The sequence below is a fragment of the Saccopteryx leptura genome, chromosome 8 (assembly GCF_036850995.1).
Source record: "Saccopteryx leptura isolate mSacLep1 chromosome 8, mSacLep1_pri_phased_curated, whole genome shotgun sequence".
Taxonomy (NCBI): Eukaryota; Metazoa; Chordata; class Mammalia; order Chiroptera; family Emballonuridae; genus Saccopteryx; species Saccopteryx leptura.
In genome coordinates this window covers 82,869,825-82,891,360 of record NC_089510.1, presented here as the reverse complement: position 1 = coordinate 82,891,360, position 21,536 = coordinate 82,869,825, and the positions used below count along the sequence as shown (strand labels likewise).

At 35.8% G+C, this 21,536-nt stretch overlaps 1 protein-coding gene across 8 annotated transcripts in view; it reads left to right on the top strand.

The window, feature by feature from the left end:
- Window positions 1-19,040, top strand: part of ECT2 (epithelial cell transforming 2) — a 71,250-nt gene extending 52,210 nt beyond the window's left edge. For 4 of the 8 annotated variants that reach the window (XM_066347512.1, XM_066347517.1, XM_066347509.1 and 1 more), the window contains 6 exons: window positions 1,107-1,245; window positions 3,413-3,567; window positions 12,421-12,528; window positions 14,066-14,212; window positions 16,194-16,461; window positions 17,759-19,040. In XM_066347512.1, coding sequence (XP_066203609.1) covers window positions 1,107-1,245; window positions 3,413-3,567; window positions 12,421-12,528; window positions 14,066-14,212; window positions 16,194-16,460 — 816 coding nt within the window. In that variant the 3' untranslated portion in view covers window position 16,461; window positions 17,759-19,040. Of the gene's footprint in view, window positions 1-1,106; window positions 1,246-3,412; window positions 3,568-12,420; window positions 12,529-14,065; window positions 14,213-16,193; window positions 16,462-17,758 lie in introns of those variants that run through there. The other 4 variants (XM_066347515.1, XM_066347513.1, XM_066347514.1 and 1 more) reach the window with 3 other exon arrangements.
- The last annotated feature ends 2,496 nt before the right edge of the window (window positions 19,041-21,536 follow it).

Below are 21,536 nucleotides of genomic sequence, written 5' to 3'. Positions count from 1 at the left end.
TTTTAAGTTTTTTTACCTTGATGTACTAGCATCTTTCATTAATATTAACACTTTTTATTGTTTTTTCTTTTTAACAAAGAACCTTAAGATTATTTGGCTTAATTAAAATATTGGTGAAAATATTGAAAGTCTTTATTGCTTATTTTTAATATATTAATGTAAATGAACTTTTAATATTTAGTATGTAACAGATTTGTATCATATTTCTGCTGTAGTATATGATATTGACTGCCTTTTGATCTTTTCTAATGAGCCAGTGAAGGTAGATACACTTCTCAGCCATACATTCTCATAGGGTGACCAGTTAATCTCAAGTCATTAAGTAACTAATCAAAATAATTTTGTTTGAATGTCTTTCAGTTGATGATTATAGCCTCAAAAAGGCTTTTAAAAAGGCTAAGTAACAAAGCAGGCTTTCATGGTGATGAAACCAAAAATATTTTCATTTAGACCTTATAAAATTTACAGAACTGAAGTACATCGTGAATCACAGGGTCCTTTCTGATTTGCTCTTGGTTTTTCCAGCATTACTTTACCTATCTCTTCCTCTTGAGTGAATCCCAGTTTAGATAAAGTTGTATCTTAACACAGCACCTTGAGTATATAATTTGTATCATTTGTTTAATGTATTGTTTAGTTGCTGTTTAATTGTCCTCTTTCTCAATAGTATGAAAATATGAGAAGCAGAACTCTTTGTTATTTTACTCCTTTATTCGCAGAATCTGAGATAATTGTGCATTCTGTTAAACTGATAACCAATTATCTTTAAAACCCAACACAGAGATCCCAAGGCAACTATTCTTTCTCAACTCAAGAAGATTCCTCAGTTTTTTTATCTTAATAGTTCTCACAATGCTTCTAAATTTTTTCATACCTCTGTGGTTTCCTGACTTTTGAATTCTTGTCATATAAACACATGCATTTCTGTTACACAATTAAATGTATGAATTTTTTATGTAGCTTCTTATCACATAGTAATTCTAGAATGACTGATAGTCACATGAGCTGCATATAGATTTATGTGATTAATGACATTTGGTTTTTAAGTATTTGGCCTTTGTTTTTATTCATATTAGTTAAAATGACCTTTTCCCCCCTATAATCAGATAGCAAGGAAACGCCACAAAGTTATTGGCACTTTTAGGAGTCCTCACGGCCATACCAGACCCCCAGCTTCTCTGAAGCATATTCATCTAATGCCTCTTTCTCAGATTAAGAAGGTGCTGGACATAAGAGAGACAGAAGGTATGCTAATAAGATAAACTATTGGCTAAATAAAAATAGTTCATATTCATTCTTTTATGTTTTACTTAAAATTGCTAAGTTATCTTTATGTATAGTTGATTAGTTCTGATAAAGTAATTGTTCTTATATTTCTACCCAAGCTCCATCTCTAGGAATTGATTTGATTTTTTTCAAAGAAAGTCCTATCTCACTTTGACATGTAACCATTTAAGGAATATCTTCATCTCTTAAATATTCCCACACCAAAACTTCATTTCTTTAGAATCTAAAAGAAATCACCAGTCTATAGGCTGTAGCCTGCATCTTATACCTTCCCTCTTGTCAGTGACTACATTGTTAAGGATGCAGTTAGGATATGACCAGGAATAGATGTGCTTGAGTAAATATACCCGAAGTAAGTATAGTAGTCTTGACATGGAATTAAATGTATATGAAGGGAAGCTTTTACTCCCAACCTTGGTATTGTTAGGGAGGGTTCTCTGAAGGCCTAAAATTGCCAAAAGTTTATACCTAACCAAAACAGTAGCTGTTTAACTGGTACCTATGATATGTCTGCATGGCCATATTTTGGATGTTAGACATGCTTTTACAGAGTAAAACATAGCCTCTAATGATGGAAGGCTTTGAGTTAGTAGAATCAAAGAAAATATAAACAGTAACTTATATTGCTGTCTTTATTCAGTTGTCAGATTCTGAATTAATAAGTGTTATGTAGTATAGTTATTTTAAATTTCATATTTTTGGATTATAATAATGAAAAGACTTCATTATTTAAAATAGATTCTATAACTTGGTCACAAAACATTTTGTAACAATTTTAATATTTGGGCATTTTATTTCTTTGAACTTAAGTAGGTTGAGTTTTTAAATTGTTCTTATAGTACCATTTTATTTTAAAATTCAAATTCTAGAGTTTTAAACTTAAATTGTGTGTGTGTGTTTTTCCAAAGTTAGAAATGGCGAGGCAGTCAGACAGACTCCCGCATGCGCCCGACCGGTATCCACCCAGCATGCCCACCAGGGGGCGCTGCTCTGCCCATCTGGGGTGCTGCTTTGTTGCCGCTGGAGCCATTCTAGCACCTGAGGTGGAGGCCATGGAGCTGTCCTCAGCGCCTGGGCCAACTTTGCTCTAATGGAGCCTTGGCTGCTGGAGGGGAAGAGAGAGAAAGAAAGGAAGGCGAAGGGGAGGGGTGGAGAAGCAGATGGGCGTTTCTCCTGTGTGCCCTGGCCGGGAATCGAACCTGCAACTTCCACATGCTGGGCCAATGCTCTAGCTCTGAGCCAACTGGCCAGGGCTCAAATTCTAGAATTTTAAGTAATAATACATTCTAATTGTTTAAAAACTCTATCATGCAAAATATACTGATCATTTCAAAATGAATATGAAGTGATAAAATAAGAAACATTTGATTTTTTTTTTTTTTTTTTTACAGAGAGAGAGTCAGAGAGGGACAGATAGGGACAGACAGACAGGAATGGAGAGAATGAGAAGCATCAATCATCAGTTTTTCGTTGCAAAAACACCTTAGTTCATTTATTGCTTTCTCATATGTGCCTTGACCCTGGGCCTTCAGCCGACCGAGTGACTCCTTGCTCGAGCCAGCGACTTTGGGTCCAAGCTGGTGAGCTGGTTGAGCTGGTGCTCAAACCAGACGAGATGAGCGCGCGCTCAAACTGGTGACCTCGGGGTCTTGAACCTGGGTCCTCCGCATCCCAGTTCAGTGCTCTATCCACTGTGCCATCGCCTGGTCAGGCTGATTTTTTTTATTAAACAAGAAAATCAGAAATTAAACGAAAAGTCAAAGAAAGTTGTTCGATTATGCAAATGAGATGCAAAACCAACTTTTATTTCATTGGTGAAAATACACTATACAAAAGGCTGAAAGTACTGGAGTATTTGCACGTCCCTTGATCCCCTAATTTTTGTGAGCAGTGTACTAAATGTCATGGAGGAATACTGATTTTGTAATGTCAAATTATGTTCCTCATACACTACTTACTGTTACAATTTTTTCTAATGTTACAATGTAGTATGGTGATACCTTTTGTCCATAGACGGGATGGAAAGGGTAGAGAAGAGATCATTTCATTGGAACACTGTTGGTATAAACAACTAAATTTGTATAAACCTATCACTTTCTAACACTTAATGGTTCTGGAACCCTAGATTGCCATAATGCTTTTGCCTTGCTTGTGAGGCCACCAACAGAGCAGGCAAATGTGCTGCTCAGTTTCCAGATGACATCAGAGGAACTTCCAAAAGAAAAGTGGCTAAAGATGCTATGTCGACACGTGGCCAACACCATTTGTAAAGCAGATGCTGTAAGTTCTTAATCTACTATTATATAAAACTCATGGCAGTGCATTCAAGCTAAACCTGTACATTTCTTTTTTTTTTTAATCTTATTTATATTAATTTTAATGCAGTGACATTGATAAATCAGGGTACATATGTTCCGAGAAAACATCTCCAGATTATTTTGACCTTTGATTATGCTGCATACCCCTCACTCAAAGTCAAATCGTCCTCCATCGCCTTCTTTCTGGTTTTCTTTGTGCCCCTACCCTCCCCCCCACCCCCTCCCTCTACTTCCTCGCCCCCTCCCCACCCCTCCACCCCACTCCCTGTTACCATCACATTCTTGTTCATGTCTCTGAGTCTCATTTATATGTCCCATCTATACATGGGTTCATATAGTTCTTAGTTTTTTCTGATTTACTTACTTATTTAACTCCATATAATGTTATCAAGGTCCGTCCATGTTATTGTAAATGATCCGATGTCATCATTTCTTATGGCTGAGTAGTATTCCATAGTATATATGTACCAAAGCTTTTTAATCCACTCATCCTCTGACAGACATTTGGGCTGTTTCCAGATCTTCGCTATTGTGAACAATGCTGCCATAAACATGGGGGTGTATTTCTCCTTCTGGAACCATTCTATGGTGTCCTTGGGGTATATTCCTAAAAGTGGGATGGCTGGGTCAAAAGGCAGTTTGATTTTCAATTTTTTGAGGAATCTCCATACTGTTTTCCAAGAGGCTGCACCAGTCTGCATTCCCACCAGCAGTGCAGGAGGGTTCCCTTTTCTCCACATCCTCACTAGAACTTATTCTGTGTTGTTTTGTTGATGAGCGCCATTCAGACCAGTGTGAGGTGATACCTCATTGTGGTTTTAATTTGCATTTCTCTAATGATTAGTGATGTTGAACATTTTTTCATATGCCTATTGGCCATCTGTATATCCTCTTTGGAGAAGTGTCTATTCATTTCTTTTGCCCATTTTTTGATTGGATTGTTTATCTTTCTGGTGTTGAGATTTACAAGTTCTTTATAAATTTTGGTTATTAACCCTTTATCAGACGTACTATCAAATATGTTCTCCCATTGTGTCGTTTGTCTTTTTATTCTGTTCTTATTGTCTTTGGCTGTGCAAAAGCTTTTTAGTTTGATATAGTCCCATTTGTTTATCCTGTCTTTTATTTCCCTTGCCCATGGGGATAAATCAGCAAATATATCGCTGCGAGAGATGTTGGAGAGCTTACTGCCTATGTTTTCTTCTAAGATGCTTATGGTTTCACGCCTTACATTTAAGTCTTTTATCCATTTTGAGTTTATTTTTGTGAATGGTATAAGTTGGTGGTCTAGTTTCTTTTTTTTGCAGGTTGCTGTCCAATTTTCCCAACACCATTTGTTGAAGAGGCTGTCTTTACTCCATTGTATTTCCTCATTTGGTGTAATCAGTCTGTTTAGGTTTTCTTATTCTTCCAGATTGATTTGTGGAAGATTGTATGTTTTAAGGAATTTGTCCATAGGTTGTCTAGTTTTCTGGCATACAGTTCTTCATACTATTTTCTTACAATCCTTTGTATTTCTGTTGTGTCAGTGGTTATTTCTTCCCTCTCATTTCTAATTTTATTTATTTGAGTCCTCTCTCTCTTTTTCTTGGTAAGTCTAGTTAAAGGTTCATCAATCTTGTTTACCTTTTCAAAAAACCAGCTCCTAATTTCATTGATCCTCTTTATTGTTTCTTTAGTCTATGTCATTTATTTCTGCTCTGATCTTTATTATTTCCTTCCTTCTACTACATTTAGGCTTTACTTGCTGTACTTTTTCTAGTTCTTTTAGATCAGGGGTCTCAAACTCGTGGGCCGCATGCGGCCCGCCGAACAATTTTGTGCAGCCCGCAGACTAATCCACGAAGTTCAAAATATTTTGGATAAAATTAAGTAAGCCTAGGGGCCTACTTGTATTTTTCATTTCTCTAGCATCCTAGCTAGATATTAGCTTAGTTAACAGCAGTTGTGATGCGAACTACAGTTTCTGGTCGTTTTGTGACACTGAGTAAACTGCATGTACGATTGTGCTTGTTGTACTGATTTTTTTTTGTTTTCAACTGCAGTGAGAAAAGTGTTGCGTAACAGTTGCCTTTTGTAGACCTAGTGCGGCCCGCCGAACGGCTGTGATCTTGTTCTGCGGCCCACACGCTGAGTTGAGTTTGAGACCCCTGTTTTAGATGCAGGGTTAAGTTGTTTATTTGAGCTTTTTCTAGCTTCTTAAAGTGTGCCTGTAGTGCTATGAACTTCCCTCTCAGCACTGCTTTCGCTGTGTCCCATAAATTTTGAGTTGTATGCTCATTATCATTTGTTTTTAGGAATTTTTTTATTTCTTCTTTGATCTCATTCTTAATCCATTCGTTATTTAACAACCTGCTATTTAGTTTCCATGTGTTTGAGAATTTTTGAGCTTTTCTGTTGTGGTTAATTTCTAGTTTCATGCCATTGTGATCAGAGAAAGTGTTTGATATGATTTCAGTCTTCTTAAATTTGTTGAGACCACTTTTGTGCCCTAACATGTGGTCTATCCTAGAGAATGTACCATGAGCACTTGAAAAGAATGTATATTCTGCTGCTTTAGGGTGAAAGGTTCTGTAGATATCTATTAAATTGAGTTGATCTAGTGTGTTTTTTAAGTCTGCTGTTTCTTTGTTAATTTTCTTTCTTGAGGATCTATCTAGTGATGTTAGTGGGGTATTGAAATCCCCTACTATTATAGTATTGCTGTTGATCTCGCCCTTTAAATCCATCAAAGTCTGCTTTATATATTTAGGTTCTCCTATGTTAGGTGCATAGATATTTGTAATAGTTATATCTTCCTGTTGGATTGCTCCCTTTATTATTATGTAGTGGCCTTCTTTATCTCTTACTATATTCTTTGTTTTAAAGTCTATTTTGTCTGATATAAGTAATGCTACCCCAGCTTTTTTTCATTTCCATTTGCATGAAATGTTTTTTCCATCCTTTTACCTTCAACCTGTGTGCATCTTTTGTTTTAAGGTGTGTCTTTTGTAGACAGCATATGTACGGGTCCTGTTATCCATGCAGCTACCCTATGTCTTTTGATTGGATCATTTAATCCATTTACATTTAAGGTTATTATTGATATGTAGTTTATTGCCATTTTATTCTTTAAAGCTGTAATCCTCTTTGCTATATTCTTTTCCCACTTTGATCTGTTTATACCATGCCCCTTAACATTTCCTGCAGCATTGGTTTGGTTGTAATGAATTCCTTGAGGTTTTTTTTGTCTGGGAAACTTATTTATTTCTCCAATTTTAAATGATAGCCTTGCTGGATAAAGTAGTCTTGGTTGTAGGTTCTTGTTCTGCATTACTTTGAATATTTCTTGCCATTCCCTTCTGGTTTCAAGTGTTTCTGTTGAGAAGTCTGATGTCATCCTTATGGGGGCTCCTTTGTAGGTGATAGCCTTTTTTTCTCTAGCAGCTTTTTTTATTTCCGAAGCTGGAAATGGGGAGACAGTCAGACAGACTCCTGCATGCACCCGACCGGGATCCACCCGGCACGCCCACCAGGGAGTGAAGCTCTGCCCACCAGGGGGCGATGCTCTGCCCCTCCGGGGCATCACTCTATTGCGACCAGAGCCACTCTCGCGCCTGGGGCAGAGGCCAAGGAGCCATCCACAGTGCCTGGGCCATCTTTGCTCCAGTGGAGCCTCGCTGCGGGAGGCGAAGAGACAGAGAGGAAGGAGAGGGGGAGGGGTGGAGAAGCAGATGGGCGCTTCTCCTTTGTCCCCTTGCCGGGAATCGAACCCGGGACCCCTTGCACGCCAGGCTGACGCTCTACCACTGAGCCAACCGGCCAGGGCCTCTCTAGCAGCTTTTAATATTTTCTCTTTCACTTAGCTTTGGTGTTTTAATTATGATGTGTCTTGGTGTAGGTTTCTTTGGGTTTCTTTTTAGTGGAGTTCTCTGTGCTTCTTGAATTTGTGAGAGTTTCTCTTGCATTAATTTAGGGAAGTTTTCAGCTATGATATGATTGAATAAAGTCTCTATCCCTTGTTCTTTTTCTTCTTCTTCAGGAACCCCTATGATGCAGATGTTATTTCTCTTTATGTTGTCACAGAGATCTCTAAGAGTTTCCTCAGACTTTTTGAGTCTCTTTTTTCTTCTCTGCTTTCATGCCTTCCTTCCAGTTGTCCTTCAACTCGCTGATTCGATCCTCAGCTGTATCCATCCTGTTTTTAATTCCTTCCATTTTGGTCTTCATTTCTGATATTGTATTTGTCATTTCCGACTGATTCTTTTTTAATATTTCGATATCCTTTTTTATACTTGCTATTTCTTTATTTAGGTGTTCGTGATGACCATCCATTGTTGTTCTAAGATCCCTAAGCATCCTTACAATCATTATTTTAAACTCCGCATCCGGAAGTTTATTTCCATATCACTCAGTTCATATCCTGAATGTCTCTCTTGTGGTTTCATTTGGATTGCACCTCTTTGTCTTCTCATTGTGTCTGGGTGTCTGGGTGTTTTCTTTGTAGAACTGGTTGAGTCTAGGCTTGGTGTTGTCTGCCTCCAGTTTTTACTTGTGTTGATTCTAGGTCTTCTTGGGTTGGCATCAGCTATTATTTGTAATCCACTTTAGGATTTGGGCCACTTTGAAGTCTTGATTTGTTTGTTTTCTTAACAGGTGATAGTCTTGTTTGCTGATCTCAGCAGGGGGCTTATTTCAAACTGTATCCAGGAATGCGGTGGGTATGACCTGAGACTCTGAAATCCCCTTCTGCTAGTTACTCTCTTTATGGCAGGGTGTTTTCTCAGCTTCAGTAGGGGGAGGTGTATCTCAAATGTCCATGGAGACCTGAGTTTCTGCCCCTCCTCCCTACTTCTTGTTTTCAGCTGTGTCTTGTTGTGCTGATTGGAGCTGGAGAGATGTCTGTATCTCTGTGACCTGGAAGTACTTTTGTATTTTGCTTTGTGGAAGAATCAGCCCCTCCCCCAGTTATGACCGCCTCCAGCCCTGAATGAGTCAGCTTTTTATGTCATCACCTATATTCCTCTCCCCCTCACCATCCGTCTCTCTTTCTCTCCTTTCTTTTTGGAAGACAAGCAGGCCCTTTCAACACACCTCGTTCCCTGGTCGCCAGGCAAGTGGCTGTGAGCAGTATTTACTGCTCTTTTCCTTGGAGTGAGAGCCCAGCCTCCTCCTCCCCCCCCAACCCCCCGCCTCTGTTCCTGTAAGCAGGGGAGATTCAGGCACTCTCTACCAGGTTTGTTGTGGTTTCTTCTTTGCTCCTTGGTTTTTGAAAGCTGTTCTTGTAGTCCAGATTTGGTTTTTCATGCTGATTGTTCATAAATTAGTTTATAATCCAGTTCGGTGGTGTGAGCTGGGAGTCCGTGTGTCTGCCTACTCCGCTGCCACCTTCAGGTCTCTCCTAAATCTGTACATTTCTAAGGACTTGTTCATTATGAACACAGGAGAGTTTTGGTTTTGTGTGTATTGAGAAAATCTGGTTTAATAAGTTGTTTTGGAAAAGATTTTTTAAAGGTAGAGGCGCATGAAACATTTCTTTGAGTCACTAGTTTCAGAAGCCCTCATAACCTTATAGCTCCTTTGCCTCTGATTTAGTGAGGCTTTGGGGACTTGTAATGTACCCTGTGATTTTTACTGATGCTCTTCGACCTGGCTGTTTGTAAAATAGAGGGTATTTTGTTCTGCTGTTCTTTTATCTAACTGCAGGCAATAGATGAGTTGAAGTAAGTTGCTTTTCCTGGCAAGTGGCCAATCCATTTTTCTCAGTCCCATCTCTTAAAATCAAATGTCATTATGAATATATACATATAGGATATATAATTATCTTTATCCTATACAGATTAAAGTGAAGATATATGAGAAATTCAAGTTGCCAAAGTTAAATGATTTACTAGAAATTAGGTAGTCTATAGTAGCTCTCAGATAAAATATAGGTCCCTTAAAAGATAGTTTAATTTCTTCATCATATATGGGGAAACATGATAGATATAGAAACATCATCTTTGCACAAATGACATAAATTTAAACAAAATTTATTTGTTAATAAAATATACTTATTATATTAGTGGTTAGAAATCTGTAATGACTTCAGCAAAGCTACCATTTAACCTCAGGTGATAAATGATCCTAAGAGTATGGACAACGAAATGAAAAGCTCCCTGTTGACAAGAGACAGAAAATGCATACCTGGGCAGTCTTAGAAAAACAGTTTCAACAGACTATAACTTTAACCTTTAAATTTGAAATAACAGAATATGGGGCATTATATCCATGAGGAAAAAAACTCAAGAGAATTTAAACCAAGAATAAGGGTACCCAGAATCTAATGTTAGCTTTATGTTTTTGGCCTTAATTATACATGTAAGATAATGATATTAGATTAAGTGTTCTTTCAGCCTGAAAATGTTAATTTTTAACTCATTTACAAATGGGCATGACAAATGAAATTAGTCTAGAATAAAATAGTTATACTTAGTTTACTCTTAATTATTTAGGCTTCAATTATTTAGGGCACAAAACAATTCATAAGAGGAAGATAAAAACTAATTCAGAGTCAGAGATTTTATTTTTTTCAATCTTTTATACATATATATTTAAAAATATTTTCTTCAGCATGGCAGTTCTCAAATGATAAGACAGATGCACATGATAAGAGGAGGACATACTGCTGGTGGCCCTCTCTAGTAGTGCAGTAGTGCTATAGCTGAGGTTGCCTTGGGTGTTCTGGTGACAGTAAAATGTTTATTTTATCATCATTAAGTCTTCTTTTGAAAGACATTGAGATATAATTATTGTGATTTATAAAGTAGATAAAATACTTGATTAAAACCCCCTACCTAAAATGTTTAGGACAATTAATAGACTTTGTTTTTAAAAATGTCTAGGAACCCAAAATATGTTGTTATAATAAAGGATTGTTTGTTGCACAAAAAGTTTATAGAAGGAATACAGTGTTAGTGCATAAAACAGAATGCTGACTAGAAAGATGATGGAGACAAATTTTTGTTATAGAGCTCACAAAACTATTCATTATAAGAAAGAATTATTTTTCCTAGTTCTAGGTATCCATATATAAAATGGATCCTTGCAGTATAATGTTTGCCTATTTCAGAAATCACTCTGCATCTATCATGATGTTGGACTGGATGCTTATGCAGTCCTTTCCGTATTTATAACTGTAAAACTGAAGCGTAAACTGTCAGTGGATCTAGAACTCAAATATAAATAATGAAACAAATTTCATTAAGTAAAATTAGCCACAAGATGGCAGCAAACGTTTAACTATGTTCTGATTTATACTGTCTCAAACAGAATTTTTTCAAGTAGTGAAATTTTGTTACTAAGAAATGTGTGTGTAAATTCACATATTCCTTGACTTCAGTTGAGCTCTTTCTCAATTTAAAATACTGCACATAGTAAATTTTTCAAAAGCCCTGAGTCTTAACATTTGAGAACATTTCCATGTTGAAGAGAAAGTATTTTAAACTATATATACACAAAATATATAAAAGATGAAAATCTCTGATTCTTTAAATCAGTAGTTTTTGTTTTCCTATTATATATATATTTTGGTGCCCTAAATAATTAGAGCTTAAGTAATTAAGAGTAAAATAAGTACAACTGTTTTATTCTAGACAAATTTTACTTGTTATGCCCATTTGTAAATGAGTTAAGAATTAAAATTTTCAGGCTAAAAGAACACTAAATCTAATATCATTATCTTACATGTGAAATGAAGGCCAGAAGCATAAAGCTAACATTAGATTCTGGGTACCCTTATTCTTGGTTAATTTGAGCAAATCAGAAATTCTAAGCTATAATCATGATTACAGAGTTGGAGCAAATCACGGTAGCACAGGCTAAAGGTAGGGACTCAGTGACATTAGATGCTATCATAAATGAGATCATTTAGCTATTTAGTTTTCTATGTAGGTGAATCTTTGATATATGGATGTTAATTTTGTAACCTATTATTTTTGTTAAATTCTCTTACTACTTCTAATTGCCTTCCAACAATTCTATTGGATTTTTCAGTTCTTAGTTTTTAAGAAATGTCATAAGTTGACCAATTCAGAGTGAGATTTAATAAATTACCTTGTAGTTTAAAATAAGCTGTAATGGAGGTAAATAATTCCCTGCATTGCCACTTCCAGGACCTCTTGATCACAGGTTCAGAACCTCTGATTTAGAATTTTTCTACATGTTAGTTGAGGATGAAAAGGAAAGTTAAGAGAAAGTGTAAGTTTAAATTTGAGGTTTTCTCAAGTAAAGTGTTTGTGATACTGGTTCTGTAGTAATGTTTTTTAAGTATATAAATTATGCTAAATTTCTAACTTGTTTTAGGGTTGTTAGTAAGATTTTATATCAAATTCTTTTTCCAATTGCTTTGGTGTCCATTGTACTTGTAGTGATTTTTTTTTTTTTTTTTTTTTTTTTTTTTTTTTACTGAGTGTGTACCACTACCCTTAAAGTAGTACATTTTAGATTAGAAATTATGTCAAACATATCAGAAATCTTAAGTAGCTTCAGCTATATATGCTCCCATATGTACATAAGTGCTTTTTAAAAGTTTAATATTTGGGCCTGACCTGTGGTGGCGTAGTGGATAAAGCGTCGACCTGGAAATGCTGAGGTCACCGGTTCAAAACCCTGGGCTTGCCTGGTCAAGGCACATATGAGAGTTGATGCTTCCAGCTCTGTCTGTCTGTCTCCTCTCTAAAATGAATAAATAAAAATTTTTTAAAAGGAAAAAAAGTAAAAGTTTAATATTTGGAAAATGTTGTTTTTCTTTTTTCATTTTCATTTTAAAATAATAAAAATGTTTACTTTTCAACAGGAAAATCTTATTTACACTGCTGATCCAGATACCTTAGAAGTAAATACAAAAGATATGGACAGTACATTGAGTAGAGCATCTAGAGCAATAAAAAAGACTTCAAAAAAGGTGAGTCTTAGTGACATTATTATTTAACATAGCTCCAAAAACGTATATTTCAGAGTTTATTAAATAATAATGCCCTAAACACCACTGTAAAGATAGTTTATAAAACACAGATGGTTTTGGGGCTAGGAACTAGCCCACAGAGATAGTAGGTTTAGTTTAGTGAATTCTTCGCACAGTAAATACAACAACCTGTATCCTTCCAATTCTTGTTATAGTGATACTTCTAGGAACTCTACTTCAGTAAAATGTACTGACAGTGTTTTAGATATAGATATGTATGAATTCATCGGAACTATTGCCTCAGCTGTTGGTCAGCAAAGGGTACATGACAGGCCAAAGGCTTAGGATCTGTTCCTGACTATAGTATGTTTCAGTCTTATGTTGATGAAGATAACTTTCCTTCAGGGAAGTTGAGGGCTGTATAAGAGTGTTGGTAATAGGGCTTTTTAAAAGTAGGAGTATGAGCCCTGGCAGATAGGCTCAGCGGTAGAGCATCGGCCCAGGGTGTAGAAGTCCCAGGTTCAATTCCCAGTCAGGGCACCCAGAAGTGCTCATCTGCTTCTCTGCCCTTCTTCCCTCCTTTTTCTCTATCTCTCTCTTCCCCTCCCGCAGCCAAGGCTCCACTGGAGCAAAGGTGGCCCGAGCGCTGAGGATGGCTCCATAGCTTCCATCTCAGATGCTGGAATGGTTCCAGTTGCAACGAAGCAACGCCCCAGATGGGCAGAGCATCGCCCCCTGGTGGGCGTGCCGGGTGGATCCCGGTCGGGCACATGCTGGAGAGTCTGTCTGACTGCCTCCCCGCTTCTCACTTTGGAAAAATACCAAAAAAATAAAATAAAATAAAGAGTAGGACTAGAAATTTAATAGTCCAGGTAAAATTTCTTGCCATAGTCTACTGCTAGATTTAGATTTACAGGCTTTAGTTGTTGTTTCGCTTTTGAGGGAAGGCCTTGCACTTATTTAATTATCTTTGCATTTCTGAGCAATTAACATGTATGATATATAGTAGATAAACATGTTAAATGGTGAGTCAAATGGACTCATTCACTTTTCAATAATGAAGTCAGGGTTCAAATGGCTTTAAACGACCTCACACCTAAATTTTAGTGTAATCAGACAAAAAAATCCACATTTTTTCTCTCCCATGCCAGGTTTATCCTTGCATTTTCTCTCATTTGACTGTAGTGCTCCATGAACGCAAGTGTACAGCAGGTTTTTGAGTAATGTTCAATGTCATTTCATTATAATGCTGATGAGATGCTATAGGAACTTAACTCTTGTTTATGTCAATTAGCTTGCAGTAAAATTGGTTTTATTATGTGTAGTTTCACTTGAAGTCACAAAATCTATTGATGACCACAACTCTGAATGAGGAATTACTGTACCACATTTTCTCAGTGTGTTGTCAAAAGAGAATCTAATTGAGTTATATACAATTTGTACAAAACTGTTTGATGTGTATTTGGCTTTGTTTATGTATAATTGTTCTTATCAGTTAAATTAAATTTATATACCTTATAACTTTCTTTAACTCTAGGTTACAAGAGCATTCTCTTTCTCCAAAACTCCAAAAAGAGCTTTACGCAGGGCTCTGACGACGTCTCAAAGTTCAGTGGAGGGAAGGAGTCCCCTCAGCGGTGACAAGCATGCAGTGAGTCGTCTGTCTAGCACATCCTCATTAGCAGTAAGCGACTTTGATTTAACGGGCTAAATGACTTATTCACATTTATGGAGTTGTTATAGAATTTTCTTACTTTTAAAGATAGAAACTTAATAATCTGCATCATTTTTTATATATCTTTTCTGACATTTTTTATTAGGTAAAGATAACTGAGAAAACCACACTTAATGAACCTAGAGATAGAGACATACTTTATTTGATATATCTTATTTGCATTGAGATGTGTTCTAATATCTCTAAAGAAAAAGAACATTTTAATCTGGTTTATTACTTTACTAACACAAATAGCGATGTCTCTGTTAATACAAATTGGTTCCAGTAATACAGAGGTGGACAAAAATATGTTTACAGTTGAGAGTACATGAAGCACAAAGTTTATTCTTGTGTTTTTTATTAATTATTATATTATTTTCCATACAAACAACTGGAAACCTAATTTTGCCCACCCTGTATAACAGAGTTAGTTTTATTTCTTTTACTATTTCTGTGGTGAGTAGACTATCTGAAACTGTGGACTTTAAAGGGTGATATGGATTCTAGATTTATATGTATGTTTTTAAATGTTTTCTGAAAAACCCAGTTTCCCAGTGGTGTCAGAATTATTTAACAGTTAATATTAAGGACATTTCTTACACTTACTACTGCCACCAAGTATATGAGTGGTGTATCTTTATAAAATTATTAACCTAACCTACTAAGGTTAAGAAAAGCAATTGATTATCACTTAGCTATGTGTCCTTTAGCAAGTTTCTTGTTCTCTTATCCCCATTTTTGCAGATGAGGAAAAGAGATTAATAGGACTTACCTTGTGGTGTTATTGTAAGGATTAAGTACACACACACACACACACACACACACACACACACACTTATATGATGCAATTATATGTGAGAGGCAGTATGAACTCTAGAACATACGTGTTCAAATCCTAGCTCTTCATTTTACTAGCTGTATGGCTTTTGGCAAGTTATTAAAGATGTTTGGATTTCACCATCTATAAAATGAAGCTAAAGTAGTAGTTGTCAGGATTAAATAAGTTAATTTACATGAAATGCTTTGAGCAGTCCCCAGCACACAGTGGGCTCTAGTGGGTTTTTCCCCGTCCACTCCCCCATCCTCTTTCAGCCTCCTGTTCACACTCCCCAAGACTGCCAGAGAGAACCCCTGTTGTTACCAGCTGAACCCTTATTCGGGCCTCCATAGCAGTGCTCTGGGTCCCCAGCCCCACCTCTCCCATTTCCTTTCCCTCACGTCCCCTCCGCATCCTCTTCCAGCCCCTCGCGCGTTCTTGCTCTTCTTAAAAACACTAAAAGCACACCCCACCTAGAGGCTTTCGCACGTGCTCTTCCCTGCACCAGTAATGCCCTTCTTGAACTCTTCATATTGAATCTTGTGGACGAAAGGGGTGCTATAATTTATAAATTTCTGACTGGGCAGGCCATGGTACGTAGCTACCCTTCCAGGCTGCTCTAGTGTTTTATAATTGGTTACCTTTTATTATGTAACATTTATACACACAAGGCACATCAGGTTTAATAACATTTTTTTAAGCTAGTTAAGTCTTTAACACATCAAAGACTTATAGCTTAATCTAAACATGCTTATACAGGTGTTTGATCAAGGTTAACCTTTCAGTGGGAGAAAAGTTGTACTTAGCTGATAATATAAATATTATGCAAAGAAATTTGATTAATGAAGAATGTTTTAAAATTGATAAAATACAGTAAGCATTTCTTTATTAAAATCAGATTATATACTTTCTGAAGGCCAAAGAACTATCCCTTGTGTATTTCCTGCATCTATAGTAACTGTTATAAAGATTGCTTTTCAAATGAAGGTAATTGGATTTTATAGAAGTTTTCTTAGAAAATTAATTTGTATTATTAATGGTTTTGCCACTTTTATGTAAACTATTATATAAGAAGTACCTAAAATATCCTTTAGACATTCATGTCCTCTTCATTGCTTATTTCTGTTCTAACAGATTATCCATTCCGTTTCCACACGCAGTATAATTGGATTTACTGAGCATGTTTATGCTCAGCGCTCAAACTCTACCGGTGGGCGCTCTCAGAGCTCCTGGTTTCCATCTATACGTCACTCTGCCTCACAAGCTAGGTTTTCCGAGACACTTAAAGGAAATACTGGTTTTTCAAATTTCAAAAAAAGTTCTATCCAAGTCATCTTTGATATTTGTGAAGAATTAGGAGATATGCCAACTAGTAATGGAAACAAGCCTCAAGAAGTTTAATGTGAGCGTATTAGATGTTTGAAATTTGTATCTGTGAAAAAAGAAAGTATACTTTCACCACTGAATTACTTATTAGGTGGGTGGGGACTTGAATCTACCACTTTATAACTGCTTTGCCTTCACAACAACTAGGATTAATAGAGTTTCTTTGCATACTGGCACATAAAAATATTTTTGCAATGTAATTTATGCTTAAGTCCAGAAAAAAATGAATGCTATTAGAAATTTTCTTATTTATAAAAGTGATTATTTTAAAGAATAACAATAATTGACATGTAAAGTGGAAGTAAAACTAATTTTTTTAATTGTATTTTTCTGAAGTGAGAAGTGGGGGGGGGAGGCAGTCAGACAGACTCCCACATGCTCCCGATCAGGATCCACCCGACATGCCCACCAGGGGGTGATGCTCTGCCCATCTGGGGCGTTGCTCTGTCGCAACCAGAGCCATCCTAGAGCCTGAGGCAGAGGCCATGGAGCCATCCTCAGCGCCTGGGCCAGCTTTGCTCCAATGGAGCCTTGGCTTCCAGAGAAGAGAGAGATAGAGAGGAAGGAGAGGGGGAAGGGTGGAGAGGCAGATGGGCACTTCTCCTGTGTGCCCTGGCTGGGAATTGAACCTGGGACTTCTACACATTGGGCCAACCGGCCAGAGCCTAAAACTAATTTTCTTTATAATTCATTTTGATTTACACCTTTTGGAATTTTGGTATTATGTATACTACTTTATTATTGTTAAAAATTCTGATATTTAACTAGGACATCTGAAACAGCAAGTTTAGACAGCTCAGTGATGTAATAATCTCTTATCAGAAGTGCTGCTGTTTTATCCAGTTTTTATATGGAGCAAAATTGTGCACAAATACATACATATAGGTTGCATAGAGAATACAAAACCTCTTTAGGAGTGTGTGACCTTTAATTTTAGAAAATTATTTCTGATGAAGTAATTTAATTCTGCTATGTGATTAAGTTAAGAAGAAACCACTAGGGTTTGTCTTCTTACCTCAAAACGTATTTACTAATTAAAAAAAATTTTATGACATGAAATATTGAATCATTAATATCTCATAGAATCACCATTAGCAGTAAGCCAGTGTCTTTTAGTGACTTTGAGTATGCTTTCTTTCCCCTTCCACTTTTAAATTCTTCTGTTTATTTAAAGAGTTTAGGATTTTCAGATGCTGTTTAATGAATTGTTATTGTCTTTTGTAGAATGTAAAAATAATATACATGATGCTAAACTGTGTTACAATTTTTTAAAAGAAAAATTTTAATATAAAATATTTGTCTTGTTTTTACAGGGTGTCCCATCTCCCTCCCTTGTCAGCCTTCCTTCCTTCTTTGAAAGGAGAAGTCATACTTTAAGTAGATCTACAACTCATTTGATATGAGGCTTAAAAAATCTTAATTTATGGAAACTCGCACCTCAGACATAAGACTCTGACATCATGGTACTTGTCATTGGCCCTTGGGGGAAGCTGGAAAGAAGATGGGTAACACTCAACGGTGGCATTTGACTTTCTTCTTGAAAGAGCAAAATTAACCTCTTACATTTTTCAAATTAATTTATTAAGAATTTATATTGATTTTTGTGTAATTTTTCTCTGCTCAGAGTCTTCATTTGAAGACCAATATGTTATTCATGAAATTGGTAGCTTTGCAACCTATACATATATTAAATAAATTTTATTGGTGAATGCCAGGTACTGCTGCGGATTTTTTTGTATAGTGTCCATGAATGAATCTTGGAAATACATATTTGTGTATCTCAATTTGTGCTGAAATTAAGTAAATCACAGTACTTAACTAGATAAAAACCTGCAAAGATACCTGATTAAACAGTGGAGTCTTGTTTCACATGTGCTGTTTGGTTATTTACCTGCTCCTTTTGCAGTTTGTTTTATTCTCAAGTAGTTTTCAAGATCTAGTGTGTCAATTTAAAAAGAGCCCTTATTAAAAAGAATAACAGTTAAAGGCGATTGTTTCAAATACTTTTGCAAATTGAGATAAGGACAGAAAGATTACAGAATAATGTATATTTTGCACAAACATGGTATTGGTGTATAATTGTAGCTGTTTCAGAAATGTGTATTTATGGTGATTTTTAGGCAGTAGCTAATGTTGATTTAGTTTGATAGTGTGTGGAATTTTATTCTGAAGGATGACCATGGGGAAATTGTGGTAAAGACTGTTTATACTCTTTATGAAATAACTCTAAAGTTGGCATCAGTTTTACTAATCTGCTGTAAAATGCATAGATATTTGTATGGTCAACTTTTTGTGATCCCATAATTAAATGTAAAATTGAAATACATTTATTTGCTGTTGTACAATATTTTTAAAACCTTGAAGCTATTTCTCACAATAATTTTTTTTAATAGTAATACAGAATAATCATTTTATTTCCTACCTGTTTAGGGAGTACTACAAACATTTAATTGTCATTTAACAATTCTCCGTTATCTTTAACTGACTATATAGATTTTTTTATACCACCTATGTGCCGCTTTTAAATAGTAAATGACCCTTTGTTGCTATATTTTAAAAGCAGTTGTATTAGTAAGAACTTTGTAAATAAATACCTAAAACCCAAGTGTGTTTTATGGTTTTATTTTAAACAGTTCCTTTACAAATTATTGTAGGCCAGTATGAATGCCTGCATCAGGCTCTGCTCTGTTGCATATTTGTTTGCAAATTTGCTTCTTCTGTACTCCATTAATTGAGCATTATTATACTGAGCTATGTGTAAGATAGGATTTTTTAATCTGAAATCTACTTTGCTGAATGGAGATAGTGGATATTATGATAGTTATATAAAATTGTGATTATGTACACATATGCATTTTTTCTGGGAGAAATTACAGTGTTTTTATCAATTTAGTAAGAATGGAGCTGTGATTCTCTCCCAAAGTGTGGGGTTTTAAGGGAGAGGGAATGACATAGGCATGACGTTAGAAATGTATTGGACATACACGGATAAGTTATTAAAGTCTGACACAAAAGTCAATATACAAATATTGATTGTATTTCTTGACACCAGCCACGAACAGGTTGAAATACTCTTTTTAGAAGTTACCTGTTCAAGTAGCATAAAAAATTATTAAAGCATTTAAGAATCTAATAAAAGGTATATAAATCTTACAGAGAAGACTGTAGAGTTTTATTTACAATAATTATAGACCTTGATGGAGATGCTTTATCATAGCAGTCATGGATTAGATATTTCAATATTGAAAAATAGCAGTTTTGGACCTGTGGTGGTGCAGTGGATAAAGCATCGACCTGGAAATGCTGAGGTCGCTGGTTCGAAACCCTGGGCTTGCCTAGTCAAGGCACATATGGGAGTTGATGCTTCCAGCTCCTCCCCCTGTCTCTCTCTGGCTCTGTCTCTCTCTCTCTCTCTTTGTCTCTCTCCCTCTCTCTCTCCTCTCTAAAATGAATAAAAAATAAAAAAATAAAAAAAAAAGAAAAATAGCAGTTTTGCCCAAATTGAACTATAGATCGAAAGAAAGCCAATCATAATACTGACATATTGTGTGTGGGCGCCCCATGATAAATTGTTCCCAAAATTCATACAGAAATACAAAGAGTTAAGAATAACCAGTCAAAGAAGTATAAGGATTTGCTCTATAAGAAACAACGAAATTATAAAGCTGTGGAACAGGGGCCAGTTCACTGTCCTTCAGACCATTGGAGGGCCGGACTAAAAAAAAACTGAACAAATCACTATGCATACTGCACATATCTTATTTTAAAGTAAAAAACCAAAATGTGAACGAATACAATATTTAAAATAAAGAACAAGTAAATTTAAATCAACAAACTGACCAGTATTTCAATGGGAACTATGCTCCTCTCACTGACCACCAATGAAAGAGGTGCCCTTTCCAGAAGTGTGGCGGGGGCCGGATAAATGGCCTCAGGGGGCCACATGTGGCCCGCGGTTGTAGTTTGGGGACCCCTGCTGTAGAATAGAAATTAAGATAGTAAGGTGTTAGAACTGTTGGTGTACTGAACAAAATAATGGATCACAATGGAAAACCTACAAATATAAAAGCAACATTGTAAATGGGAAATGATGCTTGATTCAATAAATGGTTCTGAGAAAAATGGGTATCTTTATTTAAAAAAGAGAAAGAAAACCAATCTCTACACTTTATTTAAAAATGAGTTGCAAGGGGATTATATACCTAATTTTGAAAGGTAAAATTATGTAGATTTTACTATATAATGTAGGAGAGCATCTTAATCTGTCAGGTTGGAAAAGATTACTTAAACATCTAAACACATTTATGATCATTATAGCGGAAAAGATTGATAAATCTACATTAAAATTAATAACTACTAGTTTTAAAAAGACATCAGAGTGGAAGTCACCGAATACATGTTCACAATATATGTAACAGAAGTTAAACATCCTTATAGAAAAACAGACATTTCACAAGTGAGAAAATCCAAATGGCTAATAAGCTTCTTAAGAAATGTCCCTATACATAATACAGACAGTACAAATAAGATACATTGATTGTACATGCATCATATTGGCTTAGCACAGATAGGAAGCAGAAAAGACTCTTCCATTGCTTGTAAAAGTGTAAATAGTGCAACCATTTACAAAACACTTGGGCATTAACCAATAATGTATAATTAAAATCCAACAATTCCAAATCCTAGATATTCCAGGGAAATGTAGGCATATGAATGCCAAGATCCATTTACAAGAATGTTCATAGCTTCATTACACAAATAGCCTGAAACTGAAAAATCAAATTTATATTAACTTTGGAATAGATTAATATACTATGTTTTAGTCATGCATTGAGTGAACTTCAGTGAACATGCAATGACCTACATAACTTGAATGTTCTTAAATTTACTTGTAACTCAAGTTTGGTACTGGGAGGAAGTGAGTATAACATCCACCGATGTAAGGAAGGAATGTAAATGTAAGGAAGCAGATACATGGTTTTATTTAGATAAAATTTAAAAATTGGTAAAGTAATACTCTATTGTGTAAGGTTGCATACTTATCTGGCAAAACTCAAAATAAAAGCAAGGAAATGATTTCCCTAAAAACCA